Source organism: Mercurialis annua, linkage group LG1-X (assembly GCF_937616625.2).
Source record: "Mercurialis annua linkage group LG1-X, ddMerAnnu1.2, whole genome shotgun sequence".
NCBI lineage: Eukaryota > Viridiplantae > Streptophyta > Magnoliopsida > Malpighiales > Euphorbiaceae > Mercurialis > Mercurialis annua.
The window spans coordinates 66,568,731-66,589,176 of record NC_065570.1 but is presented as its reverse complement, the minus strand read 5'-3'; the positions used below and the strand labels follow the sequence as shown (position 1 = coordinate 66,589,176).

At 30.4% G+C, this 20,446-nt stretch overlaps 1 protein-coding gene across 2 annotated transcripts; it reads left to right on the top strand.

The window, feature by feature from the left end:
* Nucleotides 1-9,758: 9,758 nt before the first annotated feature.
* On the top strand, nt 9,759-18,083 carry LOC126656119 (uncharacterized). Of its 2 annotated transcripts, XM_056104329.1 has the most exons (4): nt 9,759-10,538; nt 10,977-11,064; nt 11,131-11,830; nt 17,816-18,083. In XM_056104329.1, the coding sequence occupies exon 1, from the start codon at nt 9,888-9,890 to the stop codon at nt 10,524-10,526; it is 639 nt and encodes a 212-aa protein (XP_055960304.1). In that variant the 5' UTR covers nt 9,759-9,887; the 3' UTR covers nt 10,527-10,538; nt 10,977-11,064; nt 11,131-11,830; nt 17,816-18,083. The 2 variants fall into 2 exon arrangements, with proteins under 2 accessions (XP_055960304.1, XP_050206564.1); XM_050350607.2 differs by having other exon boundaries at nt 10,977-11,830.
* The last annotated feature ends 2,363 nt before the right edge of the window (nt 18,084-20,446 follow it).

Genomic DNA, 20,446 nt, shown 5'->3' with positions numbered 1-20,446 from the left:
CCCAGTTGTCCTTTTCAATGATATAACCAATTTGGTTTTGCTGTACAAATTGGCAATGATCCCGAAAGTATTTATTATAAATGTGATGGTTAAGATGTTAATTATTTATTTCAGTTTGATTATTATCTTTTTTTTACATGAAATTTTACCATGCATGTATATTTTAGTTTAAAAAATATTCTTAAAAATAAAATTGTACATATATGACATTTAAAAAAAACACTAACAAAACTCAATTTTCATGTTTTTCATGTTTTTGGCTACCACATCAACGGAAAATCTCAGTTCAAATAAAATTAAAATTTAATCACCAAAATGTATAAAAATGATAGTCTGGGTATTTTTAAATTCAGTTCCCTATTCAATTTTTTTATTATTATTATTAACGAGTAAAATGTATTTTAATTGAAGTTGGTCCATGGCAAGATTGACAATCCAACCATAATTTCTTGCGTTGCTTTCATAGTATTTTCTTTTGTTCTCTAGAAAAAGAAAAGTAATTATAACCCAAAAAGGCCAAAGAAAAACAAAATGCCTTTTCAGCACAAAAAAGGCTACACATACTCTTCTACGACAACTCTCTCGTAGAGCCGCCTAAGTATAGCTCAAAGTCGTCTACAAAAATTTGTGTGTTAATTTTACATTTTCAATTACATGCATGAGCCATGACATTTGTTTAAATCCACTTTTTTAATTACATGCATGAGATTAGTTTAAATCAACTTTCTCAATGTCCAACTCCAATTCGCACGTAGTATTATCAAATGATAAATACAAAGAAAAATACTTCCATGAATTTTGATCGGCATGTATGATTATAAACTATTTATTTATTGGATGACAAGCGAGATTAATTAATACGATAATCAATTAATAAATATCACATGGATTGATAGTATTTTAACGATAATTAATATATAATTATTAGAACTGTTGAAATAAATAATGAAATGATTAGTTAGTTTAGCAAAATAGTGTAAATTGGAACGAATTATCGATGAAAACTTCTGATTGAGTCGGAGACTAGACCGCTCTCTTTAAAACATTTTGTGGCTCTACTGCGAGATTCAAGTCTCCTGCTAATGCTAATGAATTTATGTTTGTCATCTGGTCAATCACGTCGTTCCTAAAATAAAATAATCACTCTGTATACGACTAACACTGCACTGTGAATAGTCGTCCAAATAACACCCCTAACGTATATATTGCTCAAGAAAAATCAAAAAGGAAAAACCCAGTCCGAGTAGTTCCGTAAAATGCAATGTTAAAGTTGTTTTGTTTTGCAAGTGTTCCGTACTTGCTGAAAGCAAAAGACAAGGTCACCAATATAGAAAATGAAAAACCAAAAGAGTAATATAACCAAAATAATCAATAGAAAATCGTGGTTGTCAAAAAACGTTACCTAAGAGTTTGTTGTTGACAAAAATTAGTATGTTTAATTTTAATGTTTAAAAAGTAAAATCAGTAATAATAAGTATCTAACCGCATCGGGCCAGCTGGCCGACCGACAACACGCGCAATTGTGATAAATTGAAAAAAAAAACAACAATTCCTACCTACTCACAAAATTGGGTACCCTTTGAGCCGAAATTTAAAACATTGTGTTTATCCATATAAACTCAATAAAACGTTCATTCCTAAGTAATATGAGATTTTTACTCTTACACATACATACAAGTGGCATTTCCATTCACACAAAGCATTTTTGGTTATCACGTTAACTAACCCACATGTCTTATGATAAATAGACGGTTTATAATTTTACATGACGAATTAGGTTCACCCAATATTTTCTCGGAGTTAATAGGGGAAGGACAAGTTACATAAATTTAGTTCGCCATAAAAAAATTACGACCGTCTAATTATTGTATGATATAATATTAATTAATACAATAACCAATTAAAATATGAATTGATAATATTTAAACTATATAAAAAAATTAAATTGTAACTGAAATATTAAGAAATATAATAATAATTGATAGACTCATCTCTATTTTGAATATTTCAAATTATAATTTTTTTTGGCCTTATTACTTAAAAACCACTCACCTTGTAATTTTTTTTCATTTATATCACGACCTAGGAAATTTTTCAATTGTACCCTATTTTCGATTTTTATGTTTCGTTTGTATCCTAAGAGTAATGTTTTTGATAATTTAATTAATTTAAAGATGAAAATATTAAAAACAAGATAAATAAATGATTAACATTAACATTTTATTAGAATATAGGTTAAAAATGAAGGACTAATTTAAACTTTTTTTCAAAAGAAAATAGGTCAATTCAACTCATTAGGGTGGAGATGAAACATAAAAATAAAAAATAGGGTACAATTGAAAATTTTCCTAGGTCATGGTATAAATGAAAAAAATTACAAGGTGAGTGGTTTTTAAGTAATTAAGCCTTTTTTTTTTGTTAATAACCAAAAGAGAATATTTTTATTGCTTGAAAAGGCTGGAAAAGCAAAACTCAGGGAGATAGCCCTGATACACTCAAAAACAGCAAACAACTCTCAAAAAACTAATACTTACATTTTTTGAACAGCATCTATAGAACTATACAATGGACTAGAAAGATTAGTATCAATAAACTTGCAGAGAATTTTGTTTTTTATTCTGCCAATAATAGCAAAAACAGTAGCTTTTCTCCAGTAAAAATGCTGAGATTTCTTGCTTTCCATATCTCATAAACAGATGTAGCAAAGCATACTCTTCTGAAGATAGAAAGTTTTGATTTACCTCTGGTCTTTCTGCAGAACCAGCTAACTGTTCTTCTCCAAGAACTCATGTTTCCCGGACAGTTGCAAACGAAGAAAATTTTCTGCCAATTCTGAGCAGTAAAGGAACAGTTGAAGAAGCAATGCTCAATTTTCTCAACCTCTGAATATAAGTTTATTTTTGTTTTTAAAAGTTGATTGACTTTATAAATAAATTAAATATCCTTAATTGAAGTAGTTTTTATAACAGCAACAATTAATACTTTTTATAATATTAACATTACGGCATGTTTGGTTCATGAAATAGGTGCGAAATGAAATAGTTATTCCGTATGAAATGACTATTTTTTAATTTGGTCCATGGAATAGTTATTTTATGGAATTGTTATTCCATAATTTTGTGGAATAAACACTCCTCTCAAAAAATAAAAAATAGCTATTCCGTTTTCTATGAAATAGCTATTCCATTCCATGAACGAAACATGATCTACAAGGCTACAAGTAATTGAAAAAATTATATTAGTTGTGTCTCAATTTTTTAGAATCTTCTATAACGGTGTATGAATTTATACTTTTTTGATATCAGTACTTCAACTCCAAGGGTTGATGGAGCAAATAATTATTGAACAGTAAGTTAAAATGTATATAATTTAAAGGTTTTCTTTTTAAATCACGAATTTAATTTTAATTAATTTTTTATATTAAATTCAAGAAGCAAAATAAAATTTTACTGAATAAATAAGCTTCGAATAGATGTGGGACAAAGCTAAAGAAAAGAGTAGTCTAATGATGTGACCCTATATATCATATCATAAGGTCGACCGCACTTTACTGCCACTTGTTCCAAAAACTGCTTCAAATTTTTTCAAACAATTAGACAAAGTCGCGCCATTTACAAGCAGTATTTCTTGAAAAATAAAAACAAATTAACGACAATTGCCACAGCCAAACACATTATAAATATAGTTGCAAATTTGCAATTGAAACATGTGACAAACCCTAAAAAAGTTTCGAAATCGAATTTGAGAATTGTTTATCATAAATGGGCCTTTTTTGAAAAAAACTATTTCGAAAATGAATCTGAAATGGTTCACACTAGAAGATTCGCCAAGTCTTAAGAAAAATGAAAATTGGAATATTTCACTTTTAGAATGGTTTCATTTTGGTCTAGGTATCACGGAAACGGAAACGGGAAACGGATACGATACGAAACGGATACGGGGAAACGAAATTTTTTAAAAATGAAGGACACGAAACGTGGGAGAAACGTGTAAATAACAAAAATGTAGGGATATATTTATAAAAATATTATAAATATCTATGATAATTAACAAAATAATTCATTTTAATATACTAAATATTTAAAAATTTATAAATATATAAAAAATATAATATAATTCAACACAAATAAGTATATTTGATGTGTTGTGGGCAATGCGAATGTAAAATTTATAGGTAACTAGTTAGATTTTTTTATTTGTGGGTAATAATTTTAATTTTTTTTACAAATTTTAATTTTTATTATTTATAGAAACGGCCCGAAACGTTTCGTACGGGTGTCCAAGAGTTTCCGGTTTCCGAAACATTTTTAAAACGAAAAACGCAACTTTGTCGAAATTTCCGTGCTTCTTAAATTTTGGTTCAAGTGTTTAATATGAATAAACTTATTTAATTAAAAGTTTCTACGTCAATAAACAGTCATGATCGGATTATAAAAGTTATATGTGAATACCATATGGCTTTAATTAATCACTCAAAATACATATTTTTTTAGCTTTTATTGATTTATGGTTCAACTTTACAAAAATATCAAAATTTGATCTAATTTCAATTTGTATAATTCAATTACAACCACTTTAATTATTTTTAATTTATCGAAAGATACTTTTCAAAATCAAACGACAACTAACAAATTAAAATGTTTAGTTATAAATAAAAACAAAAGAGTTTACAGTTTTTCGAAAAAGAAAAAGTTGAGTGTTTAACTACAATTAATCTAAACTTGATGCTTTAACCCAAAGGCGTATATGAGTCGGTAAAGCGTTCTTCTAACTTAAGTGAGATTGCGAGTTCGAACCGTATTCATGTATGTAGCCGTTTAAAACTTCGGGTCAGAGTTTGCCTCCCACAAGAGACCTAGTCTGAATGTGGAATGCTTAAAAATGTCATCTCATAGTTGAGATCCGTTCAACAAACCTCATGGACCCTTTGTACCAAAAAAAAAATCCAAACTTGATGTTTTAAAAAAATAAACAATGACCTCAAATTTAAAAATCCTAATTTCTCTTTCTCTCTTTCCTCTTTTTTTTTTTTTTTTTATTTCTTGTTTCTAATCAAAAAAATTAAATTGGTTACTGCCGACCAATTTTACTGATATGGGAGACCATTTTCTTTCATTAGTTTAGTATTTAGCTTTTTTATTCAAACAATATTTATCCCATGTTTGTTTTATTTTTCTTTGTGGAATTGTATTCTTTCTCTATGAATGTTATTTTTCTCTTAATAGATTCCATTGTTTTATTCATGTATATATTAATAAAGATACAATTTGAATCTTTATTAATGAAAATTATGTTTTTGAGACAATCGCGTTCAAAAATCTAATAGTCGGTTTGCAGTCTAAAATAATCATTGAGTGGAGTGGACGGATTAATGAGTTACACAATTAAAAAGCTCTATCAACTCGATTGAAAAATATTAATACAAATTTTAATTATTTGATTGAAATTTTTATTTTTATTTTTATGTAATTGATAAACAAGTTGTACTCTTATTTTGTTATTAATTAATTATTCATTATTATAAAACACTATACAAAATTAAATATTTTTAATGATAGACTATATTATAAAAGTCTAAATTAATAATCAGAATATTATAATTCGATATTAAAGATTTCTATTTTGATCTCTCATTGTAATCAAAAATAGAAATAGGCCAAAGTTTTTTTTTTAAACTACCAAAATATGCCATTGGACTTGATTTTTGACCAAATGAGTTATTATAAAGTTAAATTCAAATTTTAACATATTCAACTAAATTATATCGTTATTTTCTTACATACAAGAAATATGTTCTAATTTTACTCAAATATATAAAAGATGAGCATAAATTGAAGATTTGTACACCTTACTCAGTAGCCATAATAATTTATCTATATTTTTAAAATAAAATAAATGGGTCTATACTTTCAACCTCCTGAGTTTTAATAGATTATACTAATTAAATTTGACATTTAAAAATACATTAAAATATTATTTAGTGTTATTTATGGTGCACTAAAAGTCCCTTATGCTAGGTTTTAATAATAATATGATAGAAAAATTACTAAACACCTTGAAGTTTTATATACTACACCAACCAAAACTTGACAATTCTAAATATATTAAAATATTTTTTTTTTGTCGGATTAAAATATCTTTTTATTAAAGTAAAAATTAAAATAATACATATTTATCAAATATTTATTTTGCTTAATAATTGTTTTTTGATAAGATTTGCTTAATAAAATTATATCATATTCATATCCCTTTTTTATCTTTTTATTTTATTTTGTTAATATTGAACTCCTGTTCATATCTTTAACAAAGGAAAAAATTTATTATGCTAATATCATTAATATAATACTTATCACTTATTTTCTATTCAAAAAATGACTACAAGATGACATTCTAATTATTATTAAAAATATATAATAAATAAGAAAAAAATAAAAATATGGTTTTGACTGCTATTTTAAGTTCTTGTCATATAAAATTTAAAAATGTTAATATATTAAAAAATATAAATGATGGTAAATTATATAATTAATCTGTCAAAATAAAAGCATCAGTTAGTATAATATGTTAAATTTCAAGAGAAATACTCTAAATTATTAGTTTAGCTAACGGTTAACTAACAAAAAACTAACGCAAAATTTGTTTTAGTATAATATTATAAAGTTATAAAATATTTTATTATATTTTTAAATAAGAATATCAAACCTTAGAATTTAAAAATAATGACATATTATTTAAACTTTAACAAAATCAGAAATAAATATACATGGTTACTAAATGCACTCCTTGTAATTGTGCTAATATAATCATCATTTATAAAAAAAAATTAAGGATAGTCAAATTTAAATATTTCAAACATTCAATTGAGCTCAAATACAAATATAGAAGTCAAATTAAATATTAAAATGAGACTCGAATTAAATTAAATTTTTATTAGCCAAAATATAGAGCTTCCATAGAGTGGATTTTGCCCATGTATTTACTACCACCCATGGAATTGAAGGGGTAAAACAAGAGGCTAAGATAGTACAAACTAATTATTTTAAGGATTGATGTGAGCCATACGTGGAACATAAAGAGCGTGTATCATTATTGTAAGGCAACAGTTCTTGTTTGGATCTGAATTTGAATCCTCTCACATTGATTTAAATATGATATTATGTTCAAACAATTTATATTTTTATCATAAAATTAATAATATAAATTTAGAAAATTTAATTATATTAACTTACTTTACGTTATTTATTTTACAATTAAAACATATATTGATTGAATATAGAAGAATCTAGGCCTTATACGTTTTTTTAAAAAAACTGCAAATAATATGTTTTGATTGTTTTTTTTTATAAAAGTACACCTTTTTACTTTTTTTTTTCTTGCAAAAATATGCTCCTTTTCCAATCCACTAATAATCTACCCATAATCGACTAAAAACGTATCTTTAACAAAAAAAAGAAAATATTTTTTTTAAAAATACAATTAAAGCGTATTTTTGCAAATAGTTAGTGTAAAATAAATATATTTGTGTTTTATATAAAAACATTTTTATTATTTAGTATTTTAAAAACCTGTTTTATTTTTAATCAATTTTTATTATAAATTTTACTGATTGAAAATATATAATTTGGAAAGAAGGTCTAATATCGCTATTATCAATACAAATAAAAAATTATAATTAAATTAAATAAATATAGTTTTATTCACATGATAAATTGATAAAATGAAAGAAAAGTATATATAAAAATTAGAAAATCGCCTAATTACAATCATATAAATAATTTAATAAAATTAATAAAATTAGTTTAATTAAGTATTATATTTAAATATAATTTTTTGAGAATATATTTAAATATAATTAGAACAATTATATTTTTTTGATAAAAGGAATGCACTTTAGATTTAGTGTGTCAATCTTCCCATAAGTATATATTCCTTCTGTTCCTTTTTAATTGTCATTTTTTGAAAATTTTTTTTGTTTTAAAACATTTTTAATTATAAATATCAATAACATTTTTTCATTGTTGTCCTTTAATTTAGTCAGTAGCGTAGAGATAGCATTTATTAACATGCAGAACTAAATTGTGTCATTTCTATTACCAACGAGTTAAATTGTTAAAATTCAAATGGTATAAACGTTTGACTTAAATTATTAAAATTGTGGATAACGTCATACAAACGCTCTTTTTTTTAATTATTTAATAGAAATTTTATTGTAAGGGTCTGGATATAGTTTTTTAGCATTTCAAAAAGCTTCCATTGAAACGGATTAATTTTTTCCTTTATGCTTTTTTTTTCTTTCTCTCTCCCAAACAGGAAAAAAGAAGCGAAGCCCATAGCTTTCTTGGAAAACCGTTGGAAGTTGGAAGCAATCGGCTAACTTAACCTTAAGATCAACTAACCTGACCCACCCACAACCTTTGGTTTGGTTAGAATATCAACGTCTTCTTCACTGCAATCGCACTCTCAATTTCTTTTTCTTTTGCATCCCAGTCCCTATATTTTTCATTTATTCAAAATAATACTATTTTATTATTATATGATTCAGTTATGGCGATGCCATGATGATTTGTTTGTATTTATGTTCACAAGGTTTTTAGAAATGACTTCCGAGTCTTCCCTATTTTAGGGAATATTTCATCACTTATTGAATGTGGACAAACCGAAAGTTGCAACAAGATTGGAGTAATAATTATTTTCTATTTTATTTTCCAATTTAGGTATTAAATTGAAATTAAAGAAATTATTTTGGTTCAAGTAAAGTATTTTTTTGGTGTTTATTTTTTTCCAGGAATGAAATATATAGTGGTTGATTTGATTCAATGAATTTAATTATCAAAGGAAATAATTCAATAAATTGGTTTAACAATGTCTATTTAGGATTTGAAATTTAACAGTTAGTACTCACTATTTACCAAATAATAATAATAATAATAATTTCATAAAACTAAATTATTTTAGTATTAATTAATTAATTTTTTTGGGGACCTTTTTTGTCCGTTGAGCATTAAAAATAATTTATTTATTTAATATATTTGGTATGTAAGTATTTCTTTTTTGTGTAAGACGCCCTAATGAATTAAGTGAGGTCGCGGATTCGAATGTGAAAGATTTAAAGGTGATGTCTTATAGTTTTAGACCCGTTCATGATACTTCATGTATTTGTACAAAAGAATGCTATTCAAGTTTTTTCTATAAAAATAAGGTATTGTCCATTTAATTTGACATACATAAATAAAAGTAATAATTTTGTTTTATGCTTAAATTTTTATCAATGTTTTCATATTTTATTTGTTAGAAGTGCCACATTTTTCAGTTTTCATTATTCAATTATTCAATTTATGTTTTTTATTATTCATTCTAAGTTTTATTAATAGAATTTAAAAACTAGAGATGTAATTTTTATTTGAAATGTTAGTTATATAATAAATTATCAAAAAAATCTTATTAACAATTTCATATTTAATAAATATGATATAATATAAATAAATTTTCTGAATTTATTTTTTTTAGAAAAAAAACTTATTTAATTATTGTACAATTTGTTTATTCTAAGAGAACCGAGGAGCATCTAGAATCATTAACTACAAATATATGAAAAAGAAAAAAAAGAAAAAGAAAAAGCACAACAATTAAACAAAACTCTAGGGACACATATGCAATACTGAAAACGAAATTATGCCCAACCTTGGAAAATATCGCGAAAACTCGGCCCCATCCCCAACCCTTCAAAAAACACTATAAATACATTGCTTGAGTAATGCTAGGTTTGCCAAATTAGCTACCCAAAACCGGCTCTAAAAAAAAACAACAAAAAAAAACCTCTCTTCCCTTTCTCTCTCTTAAAATCTCTTTTAGAATCTAGTTTCTCTCTCTACTGCAACAAACCATAAATGGCGGCAACATCTAGAAGATCCTCAACCGGTCCAGTGACCCGCTCACTCTCACCACTACCTTCGTCTTCTTCGTCAACAGCTTTTGCTTATTCAAGCTCCAGCTTTGCTTCTCGTTCGTCCAATTTATTTTCCCCTAGCCAATGCATTCACCACCACTACCAGAGATCCACATCTCCGCCGCGTGTTCACTTACGTGGCTCCACCACCGCCGCTACTCGCTCTGCTCCCTCGGTACGTTTCTCTTTTGACCGTCCGATCTCTCCTAACCGCTCCATAACATCGTCGGTCAATACACACCCACGCGCTCAGCAGGTGGTCAGAAAACCTGCTAAAAAGACCTGCATGTGCTCGCCTACTAATCATCCTGGCTCCTTCCGCTGCAGCCTCCATAAAAACTTCGGCAACGGCAACATTACTCAAAGCGCTGGCTACTCTTCCTCTAATACGCGCCTAAACGCGCGTAGATCAGCCATGACTAACTCCTTGGTCAGGATCTGTGGTGTGGAAGGTGATTTGGTGAAAAGAGCTTTATCAGCGCTGATTCGTCCTTCTTCTCACCAGCAAAGGCGACGCGCCGGTTTCCAGACTCGTCCGAGTCGGCTCTCTGTCATGTCGAAAGCCGAGGAGTTGTCATAATAGGAGTTTGTGGTATGTTTAAGAGAAACAGTTTCTTTCTTTGTTTGTTAAAAATCCTAGTTTCCCGGCGGCGGTTGCGAAAAGACCAGCTCAGACTCCGGCGAAGGCGTGACGGCGCGTGGGACTCGTAGCGGATGTGTTTTAAGTGGATCCGATAGATATGATGTTGTTGAGTGTACATATACCTATAACGATATATGAAAACAATTGCAGAGCCATCACCGGAAAATGGCTAATTTCAGGACTATGATTATTTCCAGATTAACAACTTATAATTTGAATTAAATTTGGACAATGGTAATCCATTAATTAATCAATTAAAAATTAAACCTAACTGCTCAAACACCATTCCATATTTTTAGGTGTTTTCTGGTTGTGTGGTTGTTTTGCTTTGTCTACTCCGTCATCTTTCCGTGTGGTTTTGATGTGTTCCGTTCACTCCGTTCGTAGGTTCTATTCGTGATTTGATTCATCCGTTTAGCCGTTCGTCGTATACGTATGGGTTCGGTCCGTTCCGTCCAGTTCTGTTCCGTTGAAGGTGAGTATATATTTTTTTTATTTTTTTATTTGTGTTGTTATTATTATTATTTTCCTTTTTGCGCAGGTATTACTATAGGAAATTACTGAAGGTGAAAAAGTAAAACTGGGAATTAACCGCAGCTACTTGGAAAATGGGAGTGTTAAGGGAAATGAAAGGACGAAAATGAAACGTAATGAAAATTAAAACTGATAATTGAAAAGATTAAAAGTCAATAAGGTAAGATTAGAAATTCTGATTGAAAAGAACCAAAATAATAAATAATATAAACAACAGCTAAGAAAGAGAGAGGGAGAGTGGAAACTTCGGAATTGGAAAAATAGACAAGTAGTTGAATGTTGATGCCTTCACACGGATTAACTTTGGACAATTGGCCTACTTGATTAAGAAAGAAAGGAGGAAGACGGATTTTACATAATCACAACTTTCCAATATAATTTAAATTAATACTATACTATACCAATTCAATAAAATGAACTTAACTCTTATTTATTTAATTTGATTACCAAGAAGCCACCAAACCCATCAATTCAATTTAATTTTATCAATTTTGGTTGTTTGATTCAGTCAGTTTAGTTATGATCAAATAGAATATTCATATTAGGAGAAATAAACTTATATAGAAATCAATAGTGAAATGGTACGTTATGCTCCAACTAAAATAAATATTTTGAAATAATTGTTTGCATTTTTGGTTAGTCCAAATTAAATTAATCTCAAGATGGTATAGACAGGCTGGCATAATTATGAATAGCAGGTGGATTATGTTGTGAAAAAATTGTTTTAATTTGTCCTATTCCTAATTTGTCATTTTGTGTTATTTCAAAACAACATAAATCCCACATGGGAAGTGTAGAGCTCCAATATTGAGTTTATAAGGGTTTATGCAATATAGGCTCATAAGTGTGTTGAGGGGGAAGCAATGGGCTCGCGCGCCCCCCCCCCCTCTCCGGAGTAGGCTTGAGGGTTGGAGTTCGGGATGAAAGTCAAGTGGGCTTGTCCGAGGCTTGACTAAACTTTTTGCAGCCCGTTATAATTTTATTTATTATTTAATAATTAAAGCCTTATATGAGAAGGTCCTATTTTAGCATATGTTAAATTATTTTTGCTTGAAGCCTAAAAATCTGGAACAAATCTTGACTGAGTTTAATTAAAACGTTTTTATTTATTTAACCATGTTTTAATTAAGGATCCTCCACTCACTGATTTCGGTTATGTTTAACTTAACCTCTTTTACGTCCTCATTCATTTGCTTGCTGATTACGAATTTAAAATTGAAATGAGATCATGGCTGGATTAGTGGGATACGAAAATCGTATCAAATATTCTACACTGTTACTTCTGATCCTACTTTTGAATAAGTAGAGGGCTTAGTTGTATCCTGGGGTATACGCTGAATATAGCGAAATATACTTTAGGTCAGTGAAACATTTCACGCCTCAAAGCTTTTATATTCTGTTCATCTCTCTGAATTATACAACAATCTAAAGTATATTGCTATGACTACTGAGACGATGAATACGGGTCTTACTGGTGCTGACAAGACCGACGCTCCACCTGCGGTCGCCCTTCCTACTGGTGTCGTTCCGCCAACCATAATGGCAACCGTTCCATACGCCAAACCCTTTCCAGACATCTCAAAGATACAAGTCTTTGACGGTGAAAACTTTCGGAGATGGCAGGAGAGGATCTTCACTGTTCTCGACATGCATGGTGTTGCCTCTGCATTAACTGAGGCAAAACCTCTTCCTACTGCTGTCAAGGAATCCGAAACATGGCTTTATGCCAATAAGGTTTGTCGACACACAATAATCAGTACATTATCTAATGAACTTTTTGACGTTTATTGTGCGTACAAGGAAGCAAAACAGATATGGGAGTCCATGATCAGCAAGTACACGGCTGAGGATGCTGGCAAACAGAAGTTTGTAATAGGCAACTTTTACAAATGGACGATGGCCGAGGATAAGGATATGATTTCGCAGATTAATGAATACCACAAACTGCTGGAGGATCTTAAAGGAGAATCGATTGCACTCCCTGAGGAATTCGTTGCTGGAATTCTGATTGAGAAACTGCCTCAATCATGGAATGACTATAAGCAGAATCTGAAACATAAGCATAAACAGCTTACTTTGCAGGAACTGATCACTCATATCATCATTGAGGAGACGAACCGAAAGGAGATCAAAACTGCCCGAAATAAGGCACTAACAGCAAGGGCAAACATGGTGCAAAGCAAGGGGAACTTCAAGAGGTATGATCAAAAACCCCCTGTAGTTGTGAATTCCGATTACATGCCCAAGGTTGCTAACTCCACTGCTTTTAAGAAAAAGAGTACCTGTTTTGTGTGTGGAAAGCCAGGTCACTTTGCAGCTCAATGCAGAAAAAGAATGAGAAATGGCAATCCTCCTAAGCCAAATGCGAATTTGGTTGAAGGAGATGACATAGTTGCTGCTGTCATTTCTGAAGTGAATCTGGTGGCTGATGCGAGAAACTGGGTGGTAGACTCTGGTGCTACCAGGCATATCTGTGCAAGCAGAGATGCCTTTTCCTCCTACAAACCAGTAGGGGATGGAGAAGAACATGTGTTCCTTGGTGATTCCCGAACAGCCCCTGTTCTTGGAAAAGGAAAAGTTCTTCTCAAGCTCACATCAGGGAAGACATTGGCTCTGAATGGAGTACTTCATGTACCAAATATTAGGGCTAATTTGTTGTCTGTTGCACTAATGGGTAAGGGTGGAGTTAAAGTGTCATTTGAGTCTGACCAGATTGTAATGACAAAAAATAATGTCTTTGTGGGAAGGGGTTATTGTAATCAGGGTTTATTTGTTTTGAATGTTGCTGAAATAATAAAAGAGACTGCATCTCCTTCTGCTTATATTATTGACTCTATTGATTTATGGCATGCTAGATTAGGACATGTGAATGCTAGCTATATAAAGAAAATGCAATCAATTGGAATAATTTCTGGCATTAATAAAACGAATTTGGATAAATGTCAAATATGTGCTGAAGCTAAATCAACAAAGAAAACCTGTCATTCCATTGTTAGAGAATCTGAACTACTTAGTTTAATTCACACTGATTTAGGAGACCTAAAACAGACCATGACTAGAGGTGGTAAAAAATATTATGTGACCTTTATAGATGACTGTTCTAGGTATGCTAGGGTTTATTTGCTAAGAAATAAAGATGAAGCATTTGATATGTTTTTAATTTATAAGGCTGAAGTTGAAAACCAACTTAATAAAAAGATAAAAAGAATTAGATCAGATAGAGGAGGAGAATACATAGCATTTAATGACTACTGTGAAAAAGAAGGAATAATACATGAAGTAACCCCTCCATATTCCCCTGAATCTAATGGTGTAGCAGAAAGAAAAAATAGAACCCTAAAAGAAATGATGAATGCACTATTAGTTAGTTCTTCTGCTAGTGACAACTTGTGGGGTGAAGCAATATTAACTGCCTGTCATTTACAGAATAGAATACCCTATAAGAAAACTGGTAAAACACCTTATGAACTGTGGAAAGGTTATAGACCTAACCTGAAATATTTAAAAGTGTGGGGGTGTTTAGCTAAAGTAATGTTGCCTGACCCTAAGAAAAGAAAAATAGGTTCTAAGACCTCTGATTGTATGTTTATTGGGTATGCTGAACATAGTGCTGCATATAGGTTCCTTGTTTTGAAAAGTGATGTACTTGACTGCAACACTATAGTTGAAACTAAAAATGCTGAGTTTTTTGAGAATGTGTATCCACTAAAGACTGAGTCAATTTCTCATATGCCCACTGTTAATGAAAATGAAACTGAAAATATAACAGTGAACTCTACTGAGGAGTTGAGACGGAGCAAAAGACAAAGAATTGAAAATTCTTTTGGAAATGATTTTTATACTTATTTGGTTGATAATGAACCTCAAACTTTTAATGAAGCTGTTTTCTCTTCTGAATCTGTTTTCTGGAAAGAAGCTATTAAAACTGAAATTGATTCAATTAATCAAAATAATACTTGGGTTTTAGTTGATTTGCCTCCTGGCGCAAAACCCATTGGCTGTAAATGGATTTTTAAAAGAAAAATGAATCCTGATGGTTCAATTGAAAAATATAAAGCTAGATTGGTTGCGAAAGGCTTTTCTCAAAAACCAAACATTGATTATTTTGACACTTTTGCCCCTGTAACTAGAATTGCTTCAATTAGAGTTTTAATTTCCTTAGCTTCAATTCATAAACTTTTTATTCATCAAATGGATGTTAAAACTGCGTTTTTAAATGGCGAATTAGAAGAAGAAATTTATATGACTCAACCCGAGGGTTGTGTTGTTTCAAAACAAAAGAACAAAGTTTGTAAACTTTTGAAATCATTATATGGTTTGAAACAAGCTCCTAAACAATGGCATGAGAAATTTGACCAAGTTGTGATTAGTGATGGGTTTTCCTCTATTGATGTCGATAAATGTGTTTATACTAAAGTGACTGAAAATGAGTCTGTCATCATTTGTTTATATGTGGATGATATGCTTATCTTTGGTACATGCCTTGGTATAATACATGAGACAAAGTCTTTTCTTGCTTCTCAATTTGATATGAAAGATATGGGTGAAGCAAATGTAATTTTGGGTGTTAAAATCATAAGGAATGGTGATAGTATTATGCTGTCACAAGGACATTATGTTGAGAAACTTCTTAAGAAGTTTGGACATTTTGATGTCACACCTGTGAGTACTCCTTATGATGCTAACACTCAATTAATGAAAAATAGAGGAGATCCTGTGGCTCAAACTGAGTATGCTCAGGTTATTGGGAGTCTGATGCATCTGATGAATTTCTCTCGACCTGACATAGCTTATGCTGTGTGTAGATTGAGTAGATATACTCATAATCCCAACCGTGATCATTGGAATGGCATTGTCAGACTAATGAAATATTTGAGAGGAACCATGAATTATGGTATCCTATACAGTGGATTTCCCGCTGTACTAGAAGGGTACAGTGATGCTAACTGGATCTCTGATTCAGATGAGACAAAATCCACTAGTGGTTATGTGTTTACACTTGGAGGAGGTGCGATTGCTTGGAGATCATCTAAGCAAACGTTAATTGCCAAATCTACTATGGAGTCCGAGTTTATAGCTCTGGAATTAGCTGGCAATGAGGCTGAGTGGTTGAAAAACTTCTTAGTCAGTATTCCTTTGGGAATAAAACCAACTCCTTCAGTGTCTATGCATTGTGATTGCCAAGCGGCAATAGCCATTGCTAAGAATAAGGCTTACAATGGAAAGAATAGACATTTACGTCTAAGACATGATGTGGTAAAGCAATTGCAAAAGGATGGAATTATGTCCATTGATTATGTGAAGTCAGAGCTGAATTTGGCCGATCCTCTGACTAAACCTTTGGGAAGGAAAATGATCCTTGAAACATCGAGGGGAATGGGACTTGTGCCAATTTGAGTATTAACCGTGATGGTAACCCGACCTCTGTGATTGGAGATCCCATGAATTTGGTTCATACGGGTAATAACAAGTCATGTGTTAGTCCTGCTAGTACTAAATTTTGATTTAGTTCATTCCTATGGTGTGAGTTGTGCTAGAAGCAACTATTGTGAGGTTGAGTTTATAACTCTTAATGATTTCATAGTCCTTAAGGATAGTTTATATTTAGTTGCTATATAAACTTGATGAAATCACCTATGTGAGTGAGGAGTGGGGCCGCTCCTATATGACTTGTGGCTAAGTCGTTAGAGCACTCATGAATAAACAGGTACGCGCACGGCCTAAATGCGCACAACCGCGTTGAGTAGCAGTTTGTGAAAGTATGATGTGAGGGATGAGAATTATAGCTTACAAATGGAATTCTTGGTTCATAGAAGTTTAAAACTTCACCAGGCTTACCGTGAGTTATACCTCTTCTTTTCAGGTTTTGGTTCATAGTCCAAAAGACACCGAAACTGATGCATTTATATTTATAAGAGAAACTAATCCAGCAAGTGTTTTTCTGTTTTGAAATAAGTGGGGGATTGTTGTGAAAAAATTGTTTTAATTTGTCCTATTCCTAATTTGTCATTTTGTGTTATTTCAAAACAACATAAATCCCACATGGGAAGTGTAGAGCTCCAATATTGAGTTTATAAGGGTTTATGCAATATAGGCTCATAAGTGTGTTGAGGGGGAAGCAATGGGCTCGCGCCCCCCCCCCCCCCCCCCTCTCCGGAGTAGGCTTGAGGGTTGGAGTTCGGGATGAAAGTCAAGTGGGCTTGTCCGAGGCTTGACTAAACTTTTTGCAGCCCGTTATAATTTTATTTATTATTTAATAATTAAAGCCTTATATGAGAAGGTCCTATTTTAGCATATGTTAAATTATTTTTGCTTGAAGCCTAAAAATCTGGAACAAATCTTGACTGAGTTTAATTAAAACGTTTTTATTTATTTAACCATGTTTTAATTAAGGATCCTCCACTCACTGATTTCGGTTATGTTTAACTTAACCTCTTTTACGTCCTCATTCATTTGCTTGCTGATTACGAATTTAAAATTGAAATGAGATCATGGCTGGATTAGTGGGATACGAAAATCGTATCAAATATTCTACACTGTTACTTCTGATCCTACTTTTGAATAAGTAGAGGGCTTAGTTGTATCCTGGGGTATACGCTGAATATAGCGAAATATACTTTAGGTCAGTGAAACATTTCACGCCTCAAAGCTTTTATATTCTGTTCATCTCTCTGAATTATACAACAGATTAGCAGTGTTACTGTTTTGTAAAGCCACGTAGCAGACATAATTGTTTACTGATGCATAAACAAAACTGTACCAAACAGCTAATCCCTAATTCAGTGCTTATAATTCAATTTGGTCTGCCTATTCTCATCATCTAGGTACTGCCTCTCTTTAGACTTTTCTTAATCATGCCCTTTTATTTGGTTAATTTAATCATCCTTGAAATGTTTATTTAATATTTTAATCTGTACATTGTATAATTTCTTTAATAAATGAAATATATTTTTAGTTTTATATCTTCCATAACAACAATTTCTTGTTCTTTATATATTACTAGATAGACTCTCAAGATGCACATCAAAAAAATTCCATTAAAACAGTAGGAGAATAAATTTCATAATTCAGTTGAGCAATTCAGATTAATTTAATGCACGTTAAGCAATTCAGAGCCTGTCTTAGTAAAATGCACGTTGAATTTAAGCATGGTTGCGATCAATTGAATTTAGAACAGTTATTTAAAGAAGATATTGTATTTCAGCCTATTGTCATCGGAAATTTCACATCCATTCATTTGTAGGTTGCACCAGTTGCTCATTTATTTATTTGTTCATGTATATGCAAACAAGTTATATGCCGGAAGCTATAGTCAATAAAATCCTATAATTAGTTTAGAAATGAAAAAAATATATATAAAACTCTACAATAAAATGCGAGTTAGAGAATTACTATAATCTTAAAAGAAAATGATGATGACATTTAATAGTTGGGACGTGAATTGCAATATTTTTATAAAAAAGATATTACTATTTCATTGATGTTATCTATTGGAATAAAGTTGCAGCCAAAAGAAAGAAAGAAAGAAAAAAGAGTCTTTATCCATTTAAATGTGACCCTACGCATCCATCAAAGGACCAACTGTAATGCAGAGCTTACAATAAAACAACTCTTTTTCGTCATCCAAGAATATGCAGATAAGGTTTTTGAAAACGATTGATATGCGTAGGTTCACAATTTAGGAATAAGGTATATAGCTATGCCTATTTTATTTAATAGATTTATTTATTTTCTTTTAGTTTCTAATTTTTTTTTTGGCAAAGTTTTAGTTTTCAATGTTACCATGTGGATTTTATTTTTTATCAGATAATTACCAAGTAACGATATATCTTGACTCAAATGACCCTCTAAATATATGACTACACATAAAACAACTTCACAATGATTAATACGGATGTGCTACATGAACTAAGATTAATACGGATGTTGCGATCCTCAAAAAAATTGAGCTTCTTTTTGGCACGAATGAATACAAGAACACCTTTGTCACATCCATCATAATTCTCGCTACAATGTCGTGTTTGTGTGATTAGCAAATCAGGATTATTGTAGGATGAAGGTGCATATGGGGAGAGTGTTTAATTTATTGTTACTATTAGGAGGTGAGGTATGAACATCATCAATGGCCATGGTGATCGACGGTGAGTAACAATAATATGTAAGGTAGAAATTTGTAGAAGAGAAACTATTTGTAGTAAGAGCGTGCGTCCTCACACTAGTAGTTTAGAACAGAAAAATACGATTAGAGTTTGTCTTTAGAAAGAACGAGATCAACTTAGAATCATTTATTGACCGTAAATAAATATGTATTTTTCTAAAATAGAGGAAATATAAAGATTATAAAAGTCGATGAGTATTTGATAGAGAATCTTTTAATTATTACTTATTTGTTTTGTTATATGAACAACATGACACAATGATTGTATTGTATAACTTTTCATATATCTTGTCCATTGATAATAATATAGAATAACACTCTCGATATTACTTTTAAGAATCAAATTCAAATTATTAAGATGAATTAAATTAATTTTTTTTCTTTTTAATTATTGGAATTTTGTCATTATCAGGAGAGTAGACTCTTTCCAACTAAGAAAACAAATTACGCTATTTCTCCTATCTCATAAGAGTGAAAATAAAATTCGAGTCCCCTTTTCTTTAGTTCATGTATAATTGTTACTACTATTAAATATCAAGAGTGATGTCAACTGAATTAAATTCAATTCTGGAGCAACTAAAATAAAATATCTTTTTAGATAAGGTTTGTATCTTATTAGTGGGGAATGGGGATTTTAACTTGAAAGACAAGGATGGGGATCAAGTGGAGTATTGGTGGAAAAGTTTGAGGTTGAATGAACTAATGAATTTAGATGCAATTGAAAATCATCAACTTGGGTTTCAGAAAATGATATTATCCTCCTAATTTTTGGAAGTTATAATCATTGGTTAGTACAATTAAAATATCCATCTTATAAGATTTCAAAAGAAAATTTAATTAACACATTATTTCATTATATCGCCAAAATATTATGAATGGGATATTTCAACATATTCTATACTTAATACTATTTTTAAATGATAAAAAAAATTAAATTAGAGACTATAATTATTATATAAAATTGAAAAATATTTGTTGACAGTTGACCTTTTTAGATCAGATTGTACTAAAAATATTATTTAGTATGGTTTTAGATTTTAAATAGATATCTACTCCAAAAAACATACTGAGACATAATAAATCGTACTGAGCCGAAAAATTAAAAATCATAATCAGATAGAAGATAATATATTGTTGAACTCCTAAAGTGGATTGTTAAATGTTG